Raw genomic sequence first — 19,133 nt, 5'->3', positions numbered from 1 at the left:
GTAGGATTTTGAAACAGTATGACCACCCCAACATTGTGAAGCTGATTGGTGTGTGCACACAGCAACAACCTATCTACATCATCATGGAACTGGTGCAAGGTGAGTGCCCCCCATACACCCACTCCCACTCCCACTCCCACACATTGGTGAAGGACATACATGAACATATACGAAGCCTATGTAGAGAAATCTCTGTCCATGAGGATCACATACTGTATATACACTATACAATACTGTACATACCATCTCGCGCACAGCGGCAACCAATCATAGCCCCAGCATGTGACTGACTGTGTGCATGCATATATGTATGTGTTTGATTGCATTTATGTATGGATGAGTGACATATCTGTGGTTGCATCTGTGATGTGATGTGTGGGTGTGCACGTGTGTGTGTGTGTGTGTGTGTATGTGTGCGTGTGTGTGTGTGTGTGCGCGCACGTGTGCGTGTGTGTGTGCATGTGCTTGTTGGTATGCTAAACCCACAGGGGGAGACTTCCTGTCCTTCCTGCGCTCTGAGGGACATAACCTGAGATCGCACATGCTCCTCCGCATGGCAGAAAACGTGGCTGCAGGCATGGAGTACCTGGCCAGCAAGAAGTGCATCCACCGGTGAGAGAGCGATCGAGAGAGAGATAAGGGGCGGAAGTATAGAAACAGAGATGGACAGATAGAGAGAGAGAAACTCAGAAAGACAGGAGAGGGATGTACTGATGTATAGATGATAACATTGAGAGAAGAGATTTTAAAAGTGTTCACATGAATGAACAAGAAGAATGCCTTGTTCTGCAGACAATATCACAACAATATCAGTGACTTTATCTGCACCCCTCTCTCTCTCTCTCTCTCTCTCTCTCTCTCTCTCTCTCTCTCTCTTTCTCTCTCCCTCTCTCCCTCTCTCTCTCTCTGTCTATCCCCACGTGCAGTGACCTGGCGGCACGGAACTGCCTGGTAGGGGAGCAGAGCGTGGTGAAGATCAGTGACTTCGGCATGTCGCGTGAGGAGGAGGACGGTGTTTACTCCGCCGCTGGCGGCATGAAGCAGATCCCAGTCAAGTGGACGGCGCCCGAGGCCCTTAACTATGGTGCGTCTCTCTAACGCTGCCCTCCGCACCTCACCGACACCTGACGCACCTGGCGTGAGAGAGACAGCGCTAGAATTTCAGTAACAACAAAACTCGGACTTTATTCAGAGATTATAGCGTCCAGACCCTTCCCTTAACTATGGTGCGTCTCTCTAACGCTGCCCTCTGCACCTCACCGACACCTGACGCACCTGGCGTGAGAGAAACAGCGCTAGAATTTCAGTGACAACAAATTCGGACTTTATTCGGAGATTATAGCGTCCAGACCCTTAGTTTTCCCTTGTTTGTGGAACTTTAGTTGCTAGAATATCAGTTGTAGCAAACTACCACCTAGATTTAGTGTGGAATTAGAGTCAATGTTATTACAACAGTATAATTTCCTCTATGTGGGATTCTGAGCCCAAATACATCCTCGTGTTCACTGTTTGGTATGGAAAGTATTTATAGTGAAGCCCTTATTTGTGCAAAAGCAGGCAATGGCACTGTTGGAATCATCTGATGATTTGAAGATTGTTTGACCTTATTTGAAATTTGTGAGCTTACACGTGAAGATGCTATCACCTAAACTCTGTCCAAAATTAATTTCTGGCTCACACTGAAGTAGGTCAGAACTACAAGTGCTCGTTCACTTTTCTCTCCCCTCTCTCCTAAATGACTCGTCTGAAAGTGGTGGTCTTACTTCACCTGACTGACTACTCCGTCAAGAGGTTAATTCAGGACAAAGCTCTGCTTTTTTTTGTGTGTTTTGAGTCTTTTTTGCCACCTTTTGTGTCTTGTCTTTTCATTATTGCCTTTGTTAGAGCACCGTCTGAAGTGTGCTGTCTGTTGTTGCTGGTGTGTGTTGGTGTTGCTCAAGTATTTTGTGCTCCATCGCACCATCACTCTCTTTGTTCCTTGCTCATCACACTGCTTGTTATCAGAGAGGCAGCGATATTGATTTATCTTTTTTTTACCAGAAGACGCTGCGTTGTGTTTGTCTTTCTGTTCCGTGTCAGTCACCTGTCACGTTATCATCGGCATCGAAATTTGCCCGGCGGCAAAACTATCAGTTGACATGCCAGAGAGGAGCCGCTGTAAATTGGAACTGGGATTGAATTTATTTCCGTCAGAGTGAGTCAGAGGTCTGACTGACAAGGCCCTGGCTGTGACGAAAGAACACACACACACACACACACACAGACATGCCTGCACACACACACACACACACACACACACACATATGAAGGAACATACACACACGCTGAAACACAGACACACATTCAAGCAGGCTAGCACACACGTGCGCGCACACACACACACACACACACACACACACACAACACACATATTCTTCTCTAACGGGAGAGGATGTGAGGCTAGAATTTCCCGTTTCACTGCTCCCCTCTGCTGGTCATTTCAGGGCGCTACACCTCCGAGACGGACATGTGGAGTTTCGGCGTGTTGCTATGGGAGACGTTCAGCCGGGGCATCACTCCGTACAGCAACATGTCCAACCAGCAAACACGCGACGAGGTGGAGAGAGGTAAGGCCTTTACCTCCTGCAGGAATTTCCGGTTCCTCACTGTTTAGTCAGGGTGAAAAACCCTGCCAGCGTTTGTGGTTATGTGGGCAGCATTCTTCGGAAATGTCAGGCAGAGCCGGTCTTTGGCGAAGTCTCTCTCTGAAGGGCCATGTAAAACAGTCTAGTCTATTTTCAGAGAATCTCACCATATATTTTGGGGGGTTTTGAAAGTATTGCTAACGATTCCTGACCATTAATTAATTAATAATGTAGTGTCCTGAGGCAAAATGGTGATCCCTGGGTCACAAACAGTTGACTCTTGGCATATACTTAATGTATCCTCAAATACCTAAAAAGGTTGGTGGTCTGCTGCTCTGATGAAGACACTGTGCTGTTGCAACACATAAGCCCACCTAAATGAAAGGCTTCTTAATTTTAAAAAGCACTGTGACTGGAATTTTTGGTGATATGAGACATAGCTTACACTCCTCAATCAAGCTTCACAAGTCAAACCAACCTCTTTAAGAAGTGATATATTTTAATGTGTCTTTCAAATAGAATGACAGTGTGTGATGTGAACGTTTATTATGCACTGTGCTGATCTGGTATTACAGTTTTTTTCAATCGCTAACAAGCGTTTGTCCATTCATTTGACACATTTTCAAAACTCTAAACACAGACTCTCACCTACAAAACACAATTGGCCGAATGGATCATTTTCCTCTCAAAAGCACATCCCATGTTCTTACACCACATTTTGTTACATATACACTAACTCGTCATTTCTCTGCAAACACTTACTTTACCAAAACACTGGAAACCTGACTCAAAATGAAGTTATTTTGTCAAAGACTAAAACTTGTTTTCACTTCACAAGATACATGCAGTCAATCAGAGTACACTAGGTTTCAAAATACTGGCTACTGTTCACATTACAAAAACTGCATAGACTTTTATGTTTCAGTTTTACAGGTATTTGCATGCAAAACATGCAATCCAGCATTTTTACACTACTGTAAAATTCTTGGTTAGGAACTGTATGTCCAGATGTAATGTTCACATTCAAATGCATTCCGGTAAAAAGCAATTTTTTTTTTTTTTTTTTACTGTTCACTAGGCCTACAGGAGTTGCAGTATACTGTTCTATCATAAAGACTATGATAGAACAGAAAAAGTTTTACAGCATTGCAGTGAACAAAATATCCATGATACACAAGAGCATTCTGAACAAAAAATAACAGCAAAAAGCCCAGATAAAAAGGGGGTGAACAAAATAAAAAGCACAATATTACTGTGTCTAATCTCTGCACATGCTCCTCTCAGTGCTCCTGCACCTCTCACTGCATCTCTCACAAGGCCTGCTCTTCTCCCTGGGCCCCTTACTCTTGCTCTTCCTTGTCCAGACATTACAGTATTTGTCTTTTTCTGTTTCTGCTTCCAAAAACATCACCTCCTCTTTTTACTGTGTAAGTGTCAATGTAATAGAGACCCCTGCCACTGAGTCTAAGACAGACTGAAATCAGCTGTGGTTGGCCCAATTTACCCAACATAAATCATCTGTGTGTCAATTATTCGATTGTTTGTTTATTATCAGCTGAGATATATTGCTTTTGAATTGATAACATTGCAGAAGCAGAGGTTTTTATACTGTATCTAAGGTTTGGAATATTGTTTTAACTATTGTGGGATGTTGTGTGTTAACATTGGAAAATAATACAAAAACGATCCATTATTTTGTTGGGAGGTATAGTTTGTCTGTTAAGAAAATGTAAGCATTGTGAAAATGTATTCACTGACTGCATACTGTGTGAAAACAACATGAAATGTGTGAATGGTATGGCCACGAAAGACCGATGCTGTGCTAACTGTGTTTAGAGTTTTGAAAATGTGTCAACTGAATGGACAAACGCTTGTTAGCAATTGAAAAAAACTGTAGTATCATAGTATTGGCAGGCAAGTCAGCTGTGTTCTCCGAAGGCGAAAGAAACAAAAACAGATGTCATAATTAACTCCAATTAAGCATGAAAAGGGCCTAATTGGAGTAAATGCAATGACTTATGCAGAGGCTCATAAAGGGTGTTGAGACCTGATACTTGTTGGGAAAATTAAGATGTGTGTCATAACAGTGTCTTAGTTGAACAGTTAGACAGCAGTACCCATGGGAAATGAAAACCTGTTCACATTTGAAGACAGAGAACTTCATGTTGCGTTATTGAAGAAACAATATAGCCTTATCCTTTTAGCACAGTAATTTTTATACGATTAACACAGATGTATAAAAGGTGTGTATAAAAACTAAACATATATAAATATACCAAATATACCATTCTATGGATAGTGATGCCAGTATTGTAACATTAACACAGTGCTTTACTGAATTTAGTACAAATATGTTTGAGCTGACTTGGGATCACTATAAAATAATAAAGTTTTGGAGTGAGCTCTAGTCGTACGGTAGATTAGCTTATGCATATTGTGAAGTGACTGTAGCAAGTCTGAGGCACACCACCCAGAGGCTCCTTCCCCCAAGGCTGCGGTTATGCAACAGCCAGCACTATTTAATAAAACACTATCACATTTCACCCAGTCTCTCTACTCTGTTAGTTCCCATGAAGGTATTATCACAAAGCTGTACAGCTCTTAGATACTGTGGCGGATGTCAGCCGTGGATTGGATCTAGATTTGAAAGCTGATACTTTTACTGTATATTTGCTTTAAGACCTGTTCTTTATTGACACATTATCTCTATTAGTTACCATGGTCATTATCCAACAGTGTGTTTCAGCAAACACACACATACTGTAGGTCATGAAGAATCCTCCTAATCTGTCTTCAGACACATGACGCAGGTTGTCTCAGTTATAATAATAATAAAATAAGTGTTGTTTAGTGCCCTCCTCAAACTCAAGGTCGCTTTACAGAGTCACTCCATAGTGTTAACAGAGTCACTCCATAGCGTTAACAGTCACTCCATAGTGTTAACAGAGTCATTCCATAGTGTTAACAGAGTCACTCCATAGTGTTAATACACTGGCAGCAAGTCAGGACCCTGTGCTTTCCCGCTATCTGACCCTTTTTGAGGATTGAAGACATCTACAGTACGTGTAATGTTATGTGAGTAATGTGACTAGTACTGTGGTCCAACCCACTTCTTCCCATAAGGATAGGCAGTCGTGCTCATGTGCTGTTAAACTTCAATCACTTGTCGTCGGCCTATCTACCAGGACTGGAGATTGTAGCTTGGACGTCCAGACGCTTTGTTTTCCCTTGTTTGTTGAACTACTGTACCCCTATCCCTTCGGAATTACAGTATGTCGGATTCCTAACCTGAGCAAAAACATCTTCATACTTTCCTAAATACATCTTCACAGCTTTCTTAGTCAACATGGCCATTGTGCAACAACGTTTTTTTTTTTCAGGAAGCACACAGATGGAGCTTGAAACCCCAGGCCCTTTTGTTTCTCTTTGTTTCTCTTTGTTTGCTTGAGGTCTCCTCACCAGTCCAGAAAGCACCTGTGTGCTCTTGTGAGTGCTACGTAGGTGTGGTGTCTGTGGGTGGGTGTGTGTGGGTGGGTGTGTATGGGTGTGGGTGTATGAGTGTGTCAACTCTGTGCGATGTCATCTGCAGGCTACCGGTTGCCAGCACCTAGTAACTGCCCAGCTGAGGTGTATGCGCTGATGTCACAGTGCTGGCAGTATGACCCCAGGAGACGGCCCACCTTTTCCAAAATAAGGATGGAGTTAAGTCACTTGTGACATTAGTCTCTGTGGGTATGTACCAGCACACACACACACACACACACACACACACACACACACACGTTTACATGTTGGTTTAGATGTATGGTACATGAGTACGAACACAAATGCACTTACATAACTACCGTAATTTCCCGACTATTAGCCGCGGCTTATACATTGATTTTGCAAAATTTCTTCAGCTATGAGGTTAATACAGGGGGGCAGTTAATATGGTGTTAATATGGTTTTGTTTCTTTTAACTTGCATAAAACACTGCCCTGCGGCTTATACACAATGCGGCTTATATGGGGGAAATTACTGTAAGCATCATTTCATACAAATAAGTTTGAAAGCCACTTTCCTTTTTATTTTAGAGTAACAGTAAATGCATGCAGTGAGCAAAATCAAAAGTGTTAAACATAACCTGCCAGATTCTTCATTGTGGGGATTATGTTATTAAGATAATTATAAGTTAGAGAGTCTGCATTCCATATCAGTTCAAGCAATTATTTTCTGTAATTTAGCACAGATATGCAACTGCAGTGGCAGTATAGACTCTGAAAACAAACACAGACATGGTCATTTCTCTTATCTTCTCTGAACAGATGAAGCTAAATGATCTGATGGGGCTTTGGAGGAAGGAGACAGCAGCACTGATCAATAATAATGATCTCCTACACATGCACATGGGACTACCACAGACATGAACACAATCAGACAGCGGTCCAAGTTGAAGCTCTGAGCTCCTTTTCTCCGGGGCTTGGTATGTTGCACTGCCAGGTCCCTGTGCTTGATGCCCGCCGGGGCTGCCTGAAGTGCTCTGAGGTGCTCGGTGCCTAGATGGGTTGGCAAGAGTGTCTGTTTTCCTTTTTACTGTTTGTGTCTGCGATGCCATGCTTGGGCGTGCCTCTTTATACTGGCTGGGTTTCACTTGAACAGGTGCCACTCAGGTGTGCAGCCTCCTCATACCTCAGCTGGATCCCCTAGGGTCACCTGTGTGTGAGACACCTGTGTGTGTGTGTGTGTTTCACCTGTAATCTCTCTGAGCTCTGAGGTTAATGAAGCCAGCCTTTTGTTCATGCAGTCATACTTTTTGAATGCAGTGATGCGGCAACAAAATGCGGGAGATATTTTTTCAGTTATTCATTTCAAAAGACGGGACATCTGTCTCTGGTGCTCTGGCTGTACGTCCAGTTCGATTCATACTGATGCCAGTACAAAGCCTTTATTTATGCCGTTGTTACATGGCAACTGGCTTCCTATGTTAACTGGCTTCCTTTATGACGTTCCACGATTGATGACGTGTCTTCGACAGATGTGGCACATTGACTTGTCAACTTTCTGATATAAACTGGAGACGAACAAATACAAATGTGCATAACATCTTTAAATGTCAAAATTGGTTGTAGTAGGCTACGTGCACTGGATCATGAATATGCCATCAAAAAATGAAGAGCGTCATGGGAAGCCAGTTGCCATGTAACACCGTAACATATGTCAGTTGTGCACAGGTTTTGGAAATCCTGAACGTCAAAAAAACAGTGATTTGCATGTGTCCAGCATTCTAACTACCATTAATAGTGCTATAGCGCGGTAGAGATTGTCATTAGATTTAGTCATTAAATTATAAATATTAATTCCCCTCAATGTTATTCTGTTGGAGATTGTAGAATGTATTTGTGCTTGATTGAATGTTTAAAATGTTTTGCAACAGATCTTATCTTTATTCTTTATTCTATATTCTTCAATATTTTGACCAGGGCACAGGTCCTTTCTAATTTCAACTTGATTTCAGCATTCTCTTATGATTTGTCTTCTTGTGAGAATATGCTTTACGTGTGTTGTTTCTGTGAATGGGTTTGTCTGTGTATTTGTTTGGATGGCATTACTTTTTGTAAAACATCTAATTATTATTTTCCAAGCAGCTTGTACTGTATCTCTAGATGCAAACATGAAAGATTTGCATGTGAAATATACTCTTTGATTCAGGGAATATATGCTGTACTCTCAGACAATAGCAAATGTACAAATTCTTATTGTAAAAAGTTTTTTTTAATATTATAATATTGATGTTATATACATATTTAAATCTCAGCTGCTTTAAAGTTGTTTTTTTAAAGTGAAAAATGACTTTTTGTCATGTCTGGTGGTCATTATCTCTTAGTTCACTTTGCCCCATCAGAGGGAACAGGTCGAGCCTGGATTGCATTCTCTGAACTGCAGCGGGATGTTCTGGTTAAAGTCACCTGATGAGATTCCAGGTTATGCCGCCAAACAGTGCAACAATCTCGGGGCATGAACATAGGGGATTCATGAACATGCCCCCAGAGTGAGGCGCTGTAGCAGCAGTAACTTGAGATAGGTAAACAGTATTCGGTGACCTTGGGAGATCTATCTGAAAAACACCAGAATTCCCCTTTTAGATACTCTATGATGACATACAGTACACTAAAGAAACTCTTACGATACTTTATGATGAAGTAATTACGTGTCACAGTGACACTCTTAAAATTAATGTGTTGAAAATAGCGCAACTTGTGTCGTTTCTTTAGGGACAACATATTTTGTGTTATCTGTTACACACTGCTTTTGTTATACTAATGTCACACAATATGTGTCTAATTTGTTGACACACTTTTGTGTCCACTTGAAATTACTAGAACTTTGCAATTCCAAAATATTTGCAAACAAACCACCATGGTTATACATTGACATTCATTCATACCACCATGGTTCATACATTGGGTGCCTCTCATTCAGCGTTTATACATCCTCCCTCGCTCCTCAGGCCTCGATCCTCACTGATCTACATGAAGAAAGATAGAAGGGATAGACTATCCCATTGTTGCCGCCCCATCATTCTTTATGTACATCTGTAAGGATCGAGGCCCGAGGAGCGAGGGAGGACGTATAAACGCTGAATGAGAGGCACCTATTGACACTAGCGAAGCGGCTGTCATATAGACACCCTTCAATATTTCTACACCTCTAGAGCCTAGTTTGAATGCACGCCTAGAATGTGGTCAGAAAAATGGCTCAGCCAAAGCCATCGATATATCAAAGTTGCGACACTACCATTGACTCCTGTGTACAAAAAATGGCGGCACATCCGGTATGTCATGGTCGTTCAATAGTTCCTTTCAATGGGAGAATTAATGAATATCTCAGGTGTTAAGACTTTTCTACATGACTTGTGGTCGTGTGCATAATAATGCATTTTCAGTGAGTAGTATATGTATGTGGAAAGGCAGTTTATAGTAATTTTCACTGAGTATACCGTAAATATGAATGCGATCGCTGCTGTCAATCCCGTAGTAAACCATGGACCAAAGGAACTACTGAGGCTAACCACTAACCACGTGACCGCTCTAATCTGGCTCTAACATGGAAGTCAACGGGTGTCGCAACTTTGATATATCGATGGCTTTGGGCTCAGCTAATAAGCCGGCATGTTGAACTGTCAAGGTAGGCTACTGTATGCACTTGACATCTTTTTGACAATTCCAACACACACAATTCAACGGGACAAGCTTTCTGACCCCATTTTTCTGTGACGTAGGCCATGAAGAGGTCAATAGGTTTAGTCAGTTCTTTTTTAATAATTTTGTGTCAACGATTCCCAGGACACTGAAAGGCTGTGCGAAACTTGGAGTACAGTACATTTAGCCCCAAGGACGACACGTTGTTTTTGTATGTTGGTATCATAACCACTCATTTGCGGAAAAAAACGAATAAACACGCCCACACTCACACATGCACACACATAAACGCATAAACATATGCGTGGACACTTGGAGACACGCTTGCATGCACACACACACACACATAGGCTGGCACAAACACACAAGCATGCACACACACTACCACGCACAATACAGGCATGCACACACACACACACACACACACACCATTAGCCCCCCACACACAGTTACAAGTAAACACACAGATGCACACGCACAGAGAAGCACACATATACACAAAAGCTAACACACACAAACACACTGATTTACATACACAAAAGTTGGAAGAATAGAGGATGGAGTTAGTGATAACGACAGCTAACACTGACAGTTACCTCTGCAAGTAAATAACTGACATGACAATACTGACAATAACCCATCTCATCTCAGATTACAGACAATACAAGAGTGCGCTTCAAACATTTCATCAATGACTGCATTGTTCGGTCCATCGCCGGTTTAAAACAGCTGAAGAGAGGGAGTAGGCTGTCTTTGTTTTATCTGAGACTTACCTTGGATATCGGTGATGTAGCCCTTTATCCAATTGCTATATCCTTTTAAAAGCACAGATCTTGGGATCAGATTACCTTCATCAGCTAACCTCGTTCCATTCATCATTGTGAATGTTGATAAGGAGTCAAGGCTTGTTGTCCAAGGCATTCTTGTCCTTGACAAAGTGTAACTTTTAACGTTACTGTAAGTGTAACGTTCCAAAGAAAGATAGTGACCAGAGACCAATCCTGGACCTCCGGAACAACTGTCTGATAGTAAAAGGTGTGGATGTACTGTATTATACTGTATGTATTGGTGTATGAGTGTTGATGTGTCTAATATAAATAAGTGGCACTGGTAAGCTATGAACATGAAGTAACAGGAACACACTAATAGGTGGGAGTAAATCCACAGTAATCCATAGTAAACTAAGGAGTGAAGCTGCCAATTAGCCCTTTTCACGGTGATGTCAGACGAAGCGTTGCTGGGCATCCTCCGGCATGTCCAGCCGCCATATACTACAGAAGAAGAAGAGGAAGTTTTCATGAGTTTTATCAGGTCCCTTTCCACAGGTGTATACAATCAAGCACCATGCAGTCTGCATTGATAATCAAGGTGCTTGATTGTATACACCTGCGGAAAGGCACCTGATGAAACTCATGAATACTTCTTCTTCTTCTTCTGTAGTATTTGGCGGCTGGACATGCCGGAGGATACCCAGCAACGCTTCGTCTGACATCACGTGAAAAGGGCTAATAGACCTCTGAAGTTCGCCTGCAAAAAAGCCACCATCTTTGCCCATATAAGGAGATCCGGTATCTTGAGATTTTTTCAATGGGAAAATAACATGGGGATTTTGAATTTTCGCACCTGTTCAACTCTCATGGGGACGAAGAAATTGGAAATGCAGACGTTTTGCGCTACAAAGTTTTGTCCTCTGCCTTCAAGTGGACACTGTGATCTTCGGTAGGTTAAGATGGCACACTTTGATCTTTGCTACCCCAGAGCTAACTTACAATGCAACTTGCCAGAGGCAGTTATCTTCAATTAACACCCAGAACTCCTTATATGGGCAAAGATGGCAGCTTTGGATCCTATTTGTAGGCGAACTTCAGAGGTCTATATGGCTGTGCCCACTAAGTTTTCACGTCATGATCCCAAGCCCTATTCCCATGGCAACTTATGTAGCATCTCTTTTGTGAAACCAAGTCAAGGGTAAATTCAGGATAACCAAAAAATCCTGGCTTAATCCCTTATCTAGGTTTTGTGAAATGCCCCTCTCGACAGCTTAAAGCCTTGTTATTAGTGCCACAAACCTTTCACTGACCTATTTCTTGTGATTGTTTACATGCTTCACCGACCTTACTCTCTTTGCGTACCCTCACCTAAGTGTTGCAAATGTATCATTGTAATTCCTGGAAAAGGCCGGAGACATAGCTGTGAAGTTATCAGGTTAGAGTGGCTCTGAGTCAACAATTTACAGTATACAAATATGTATTGCACAACTGCTTAAGTTCAGTCTATGTTTGTTGTGTTACTGTGTTGCCATGTACAGTAAATACATCTCTGAAAAATAATCTCTGAAAAAAAAACCTGATCAATATGAGTATTGTGACATATTCTTTCATCATTGTTCACCTCTCCATACTCCAGCTGACATTATGGTAAGTGGATTGAGCAAATTTAAGCAAGTGCGAAAAGGTGTCTAATAGTTGAAATGACATGTCTGAAGTGAGGCATTTCTCTCTACTTCAGTCGCTTGCTTCAGACACAGAGAAGAGAGTCCTTTGTGTTGTAATCTCCTAACTCTGGCCCTAGGCTTGTCTGCCAGCTACTGACACCACTATGGGCTCATTTACACATACATGGGTATTTTTAAGAACAGAGAAATTTTCCTTCGTTTATGCCTTTCATTTACACACAAACGGCAATTTTGCCCCTGAATATGATTCTTTCTAAAAACTCCAGCAAAAGTGGAGATTTAGGAAAACTCTGGTTTCACATTTGAATGTAAACTGAGAGAAACAGAAAAATATTTAAATATTAAAATAGCCCCACAATATCACATACCCTTCACCATAGCTAGAGATTTGCATGGTCCTTTTTCGAGTAGGCCTATTAGCCTGTTTGATGCTCATTGAGCTCAATGCAAATCAAACAGGCTAATAGGCCTACTGGAAAAAGCACCATGCCAATCTCTAGCTATGGTGAAGGGTATGTGATAATGTGGAGCTATTTTAATTCCAACGGCCAAGGGAACTTTATCAGGATGCATAATATCCTGGATCCATGAAATGGCTGGCCTTTAAAAATAAAAATCTGCCTGCCCCTATGTTAACCGTATATGCCAAAGCCATCGATATCGATGGCTTTGCTATATGCTAAATTCCCATAGGGTTACATAGGGGGTCAAATACTTCCTTCCCCCTAGCATTTAAGGAAGAACATTTGTTTACTTACGATACAGTCTTCAATCACAAAGAAAATTGGTGTCCTTAGCGGTTTGATACTTATTTTTTTAATTAAGGCATTAAGATCAATTGTCAAATGATGATTTTATATTCCTCTTTTAGGCAACTTTAGCATGGTATCAAATACATGTTCTCCCCACTCTATACTTATATTACTAAGTAAGTAGACTTGCCGTAGTTATGATGGCTCTCGACAGCATATGCATGTTAATGTAAATGGAAACTTTTTTGAAACTATGATGTGCACAATGTTGTTTTGGAAAACAGAGGGAAGGAAATATTTGTTTATCAAAATACCCTGCTACAGTATGTGCAAATGTAAGACTGTCTGGACTGTCTGCAGTAGGACCAAAGGCCTGTCCTTATCAGTGAATGTTCAATAACACAGTCCATCACTGGTTAGTATGATGTGATAACTGCATACTGTACATTCAGTCTCCTAGCAGGTAATGTGTCCATTATATGGGGAAACGCAGGATTTTGAATCTTATACAGTATCACAATAAATTGAGATGGCATTAGTAATCTGTGCAAGATATAGCATGACAAGTTCCCACTAAATAGTTATAAATATACTGTATGTTTGCAGTGTGAGGTGATTCATCTCAGGTGGATGATTTGATCTGGTTGAATTTTCTCTGCAATTTGGAATGCAAGTGAGACAATGGGAACGTCTTTTTTGTACTGTTACAGTCAATCTTGTTGGCAGAACCTGTTTGGTGGTGTGGTGTCATACGGCTTTGTATTGGGTTAGAGACAGTTGCTGTCTTTGGCCACAAACATATCCTGCCAACTACACTGAACCACAGAGAATTTGCCAGGGGTCAGGTAAGGGTAAGAAGGGGTGAGTGTGGAATGAATAAGGAAAGGTTCAGTCAGTGATGATCATTGCATAAATTACATTTTTAAACGTGACATGAGTGTCTTGTCTCACCACACAGACAATCCCTGCTGCGCCCATGTAGCAGTGCTTCGCCTGTGCTTTGCCCCAATATAGTCCCAAGTCAATACCTACATAGGAAATTGCCTCATCTTAATCTGCATTAGGCCTACCATTTGTTCTCATTGAGAATACGCAGGCCACAACGAGTAATTAGGGATTTTTTTCTCTTTTTGTTGGCTCACGTGCTATCCAGTGACAAGAGACTCCATTCACTATCCTAAGCTAAGATAACGGGGGCACTGCCGGACTAAGACAATGCATGCACAGAGACAAAAAACAATTTTGCTCACTTACAGTATGTAACTCTGGAGGAGATGGTGAATAATTTGATCTCGTAAAACGGTGGCGTGTTCCTTTAAATCACAATCTGTTTCTGATTCATTATAAAGTAATGTTTCATAGACTGTGGTTAAAATACGGAAGTTATTTTAATTTGCATAAAACAAGTCCAGTGGTTTAGGATACAACTAATACTCAGGAAATTGCTGTATGTTGTTGTGGCCCTACCTCCTCAGCCACATAAAAATGTCATGCATATGCTTAGTAATGGCATTCGTATCCAGCTCCTAACACAGTGTCATTTTCACCATTTGACTCGTAGGGATGGGGTCTTTCAGTGCTCATTGATTGATTTGATCATTGTATCATTGCGCCACCGGGCAACGTCAGATCAGAAGCAGCTGAAGTAAGCCTATCTTGACTTCTTGTCTGCAAGTGTTCATTTTTCACAAAAGAGAGTAATGTAAAGTAACAAACTCATTTAAATTTCAGTAATTGTAATTGCGTTCCTTGATATACTTGAGAAATACTTAGTTACATGCTCGTTACCGCTAAAGGTAGTGGATGCGTTACTCCCAACACTGATTGATGGACCCTAAACCTGTTCAAAAATAGACAGAAACAAAGACCCTGAGGTGCTCTTAAACCAGTTGTTCTTTAGGGTAGGCCTACATTTTAATTAGTAAATAGTCAAACCTCACCGCTGTTTTTGGAAGCTGGTGAAAATTGTGATAGTGATAGTGTGCACTGTTGTACTGTGTGTTTGGTCGGTTGTTGTTTTTACAGAAACAGTTCACAGATGCAGCGAGGGGATGACACGTCACCCATTTCCAGCAAAACGAATGAGATTGGAATAACAGATAGAGTATGTCATTGTGTCTGCACTTGACAACCTTGTTGAACCACATTCACACAGAGGAGGTCTCATGACGCTTAATATGATCATGTGCACTCATAAAGGCCATTTGTAAAGGAAAAGGGAGTAAAACAGCTTGGCACACCTGGCGTCCTGCTGTTGTCTGTTGTCTGTCTGTCTATCTGATGCTGTATGGTGCAAGAAGAATTTCCGAAAGGATCAATAAATGTCTATCTATCTACAGTATCTATCAAAATCACACAGGCAGGCAAAAACAATCACTCTGGAAAATACATCACACAACACCGCACATATATGCTTATTTTTCTGTGATTTCTTAATAACAAGACACTTTTAAGAGAACATCTTCTTGTTCTATTGGCAAATCTTCAAGTCATAGTAAAATATAGTTGATATTGATAGACATCAGTAATCACACCTGAGGGATGTTCCAAAAAAAAAAAAAAAAAGTGATTCCTGATAGCAGATGGGATGCACTAACTGGGTGTGTGTATACGCATGTGAGCATGTACAGAAGACCCAGACATGTGTATAGGCTTCTTAGCCAAATGTTTGGATAACGCAAACACGTGAGATAAAAAGATATACAGCACACCTTACCATACTTTTTTATTGCAGTCAGTAGAATGCACAGTTGACACTGGTCATGAAAGATGAGAATTGTCTGGGTGCATGTTGTTTGTATGTGTGGGATCAGAGATGTAAAGTAACTAAGTAGAAAAAGCTAAGACATAGTACCCCACCCCAAGGCCTATGTAGGCTGTTGTAAGGAGCTGATTCAGTTAGAATCCTAGCTGCTTGCTTGCATTAGTAGCACTTTTGTTTAGGTTTTTAAAGTGTGTTTATGGAGTTTGATGCACAGTAGCTGCCTTTCTGAACATGTGGGATGAACTTCATTTTAGGCCTATAAAAGGAAGCAACAGTGAAAAATAAATGGCAGCCATGATGGGAGAGGGCATTACAATGGTGCATCCATCAAATACACTTATTTGCAAACATGGCAAAAAAATTATATTCACCTGCCTCCCTAGGCCTATACATAGACTAATGGTGTCCAATTCCATTCAATTTCGTTATGGTTTCTGATTCTTTTGTGATTCTTTTATCTAATGTATAGTTTAATAGAACTACAATACATCTACATCTCGGTACATCTACCCCTCAAAACACGACACAACTATTCAAAAATTCAAAACAAAACAACCCAAGATTTCCTACAGGTGTTAATCCCAAACAAAACATCCATAAAATATGAGTCAGAATCAGAGCTTAAACACAAAGCTTTGTTGAATGTTTTCAACTATGTTACCATGTTTTTTTATTTTTATTATTGCATTACAGTAAATAAACTAAGCCTGTCTTTCATTCATTAGTAATAATAAACAAACAACCCTACATCATACTTGTGGCCAGCCTGGTATTGGATATGCGGAAGAATTTTACCTGCATGTGCAAGGTTCCGTACAGTGTGTACTGTACTGTCAAAAGCCTACATAAATCTACGGGCGACTGAAACAAACAAGTGTTTTGTCTTTCCTGTTCTCCTCATCAGGTTCATCAGATTGGAGATTCTATCTGAAGCAAAAATTCAGACAAACAAAAGAGAGCTGCATGAAGATCGGGGCTTCTGGCATTAAAACAAATAAAGGCTACCGAGTTTCTGCCATTGTGCAGTGCATAGCATCTTCATGATGAGCGCCTCCATTTATATGTTGCTGCTATTAATACTGTCTTGGCATTAGATGAAACTGGTGAAAGCAGCACTGATATGACAGACAGTGTTTTTTATTATTTTTTATTTTAAATTATTTTTAGAAAACGTTTAGGTGTATCAATCAACATGTCTTATGACGCCCTTCTTATACAGCATCTGCTACCTCTAATAGTCTAACCTAGGGGTCAACTGTATTTTCATCTGATTCTTCAATACTTCAGTTTCAATATCAATATGCTAACTACTACCAACATTCTTGTTCAGTTTGTTCATTTCAGAGTTTGAATGGGGAATCTAATCTCATTGAAACATTTACATGTTTCTCTCGATATGACTAAAAAGGTTTTGTTTTTTCGCCAGGTAGGCTAATGCATAGTGACATAGTCCTATTGCATGGCATGTATGTAGGCTAGGCTATGCCACAAAATGTTCCGCGCTATTGCCATACTAGTGCGGAGGAGGAAAGGCCCGTGAGCTAAAGCATTTGTGTTTCAGTCCTTGAGCAATCATGCACAGATAGTATGGGAAGATAACGAAATGGCCTCAGAACTTTCACAAAGCTGTGCTTCCATTGGCTACACCAGATGATCAAGCTTTTTTTCTTGCCAAAAGTGTTCGCTCACTTGCCTTGACTCACATATGAACTTCAGTCACATTCAATTCTTAATCCATTGTGTTTAATATGATGTCGGTCCAACCTTTGCAGCTACTGTATAATAGCTTCAACTCTTCTGGGAAGGCTTTCAGTAAGGCTTAGGAGTCTGTTTATGGGAATTTTTGACCATTCTTTCAGAAGAGCATTTGTGAAGTCACACACTGATGTTGGATGAGGCGACTGGCTCTCAGTCTCTGTCTCATTCACCCCGAAATTGTTCTATTGGGTTGAGGTTAGGACTCTGTGCAGGCCAGTCAATTTCAACCACACTAAACTCTGTCATCCATGTTGTTATGGACCTTGCTTTGTGCACTGGTGCAGTCATGCTGGAACAGGAAGGGGCCATCAAAAAAAAAAACTGTCCCCACAAAGTAGCATGAAATTGTCCAAAGTGTCTTGGTTAATGCTGAAGAATTCAGAGTTCCTTTCACTGGAACTAAGGGACCATGCAAGCCCAGTTCGGGGATGGCCTCCTCCTGTTCCAACATGACACAAAGCACACAGTGTACAAAGCAAGGTCCAAGACATGGATGACATGGATAAAGACATGGAGTTTAGTGAGGATGAACTTGACTCGCCTGCACAGAGGCCTGACCTCAACCCAATAGAACACCTTTGGGATGAATTAGAGCGGAGACTGAAAGCCACAAATGCGCTTCTGAAAGAATGGTCAAAAATTCCCATAAACACACTCTTGAACCTTGTGGAAACCCTTCTTAGAAGAGTTTGAAGTTGTTATAGCTGCAAAGGGTGGACAGTGGACAGACGTCATATCAAACCTTATGGATTAAGAATGGGATGTGACCAAAGGTCAAGGCAGGTGAGCGAATACTATTCGCAATCTAGTGTACATGTGAGCAGTGTGTGCGCTCCGCTGTTGTTGTATGAATGAATGGGAAAGGGATTCGGAGCCCAAGGCAAAAATTGAATCCGGCTACAATTTGTAAGGTATCACCAACATCAAGTTAATGTTACATATGTATGGTTACATACATTCTTAAAAAATAAATATCTATTATGTAATCACAATGGACGATGTTTATAGAGCGTGATCTTGGCACTTGATGGCTATTTTTAGAAGTTGTTCTGTGGGTCCTCAATGGCATTCCGCAGGCTACCTGGTGTCCGTGGGCAACATACGACCCCTGCAACAGGTTGCAGGTCTAACCTGTCACTGTGGTTTTCATGTTACCATACCATGGATTCCATATGTCTATGGGTCATGTATTCTTACTTTAAACTTCACGTTAGGACAGGACCTTTAAATTCAATTCCGAGATTGAAAGTAACACAATAGCTCACTGGACATCATCCCCCTAAGAAATGTACCAGAACACTAATAAAGATCACTCAGGAATCCTCTTAGATTAAACTAAAACTATCAGTCTCACAACTCCATCCTGAAACTAACTGATCATGAAAGTCAAGAGTCAAGATCACTATATCTAGTTTAAGATTTGCAACAGATAGGGCCTCGACAACCACAGTAGGAAAACAAGCCAAATGAAATGCAACCAAGGATGTATGATAGTTGATTAATCTGTTCATTATATTATTGATTAATCAAGTAATTGTGTAATGCTAGAACATTATGAAAAAATATTGATGAGTGTTTCCTAAAGTCCAAGAATGTGTC

The 19,133-nt window shown here is 41.0% G+C and overlaps 1 protein-coding gene across 3 annotated transcripts in view; it reads left to right on the top strand.

Moving 5' to 3' along the window:
- Window positions 1–8,439, top strand: part of fes (FES proto-oncogene, tyrosine kinase) — a 35,261-nt gene extending 26,822 nt beyond the window's left edge. For all 3 annotated transcript variants that reach the window (XM_062549718.1, XM_062549717.1, XM_062549719.1), the window contains 6 exons: window positions 5–99; window positions 489–612; window positions 927–1,084; window positions 2,484–2,606; window positions 6,214–6,356; window positions 6,932–8,439. In XM_062549718.1, coding sequence (XP_062405702.1) covers window positions 5–99; window positions 489–612; window positions 927–1,084; window positions 2,484–2,606; window positions 6,214–6,341 — 628 coding nt within the window. In that variant the 3' untranslated portion in view covers window positions 6,342–6,356; window positions 6,932–8,439. The remainder of the gene's footprint in view (window positions 1–4; window positions 100–488; window positions 613–926; window positions 1,085–2,483; window positions 2,607–6,213; window positions 6,357–6,931) is intronic.
- The last annotated feature ends 10,694 nt before the right edge of the window (window positions 8,440–19,133 follow it).

The sequence above is a fragment of the Sardina pilchardus genome, chromosome 11 (assembly GCF_963854185.1).
Source record: "Sardina pilchardus chromosome 11, fSarPil1.1, whole genome shotgun sequence".
Taxonomy (NCBI): Eukaryota; Metazoa; Chordata; class Actinopteri; order Clupeiformes; family Clupeidae; genus Sardina; species Sardina pilchardus.
The sequence above is the reverse complement of the archived record's forward strand: the minus strand, read 5'-3'. Positions and strand labels throughout refer to the sequence as shown.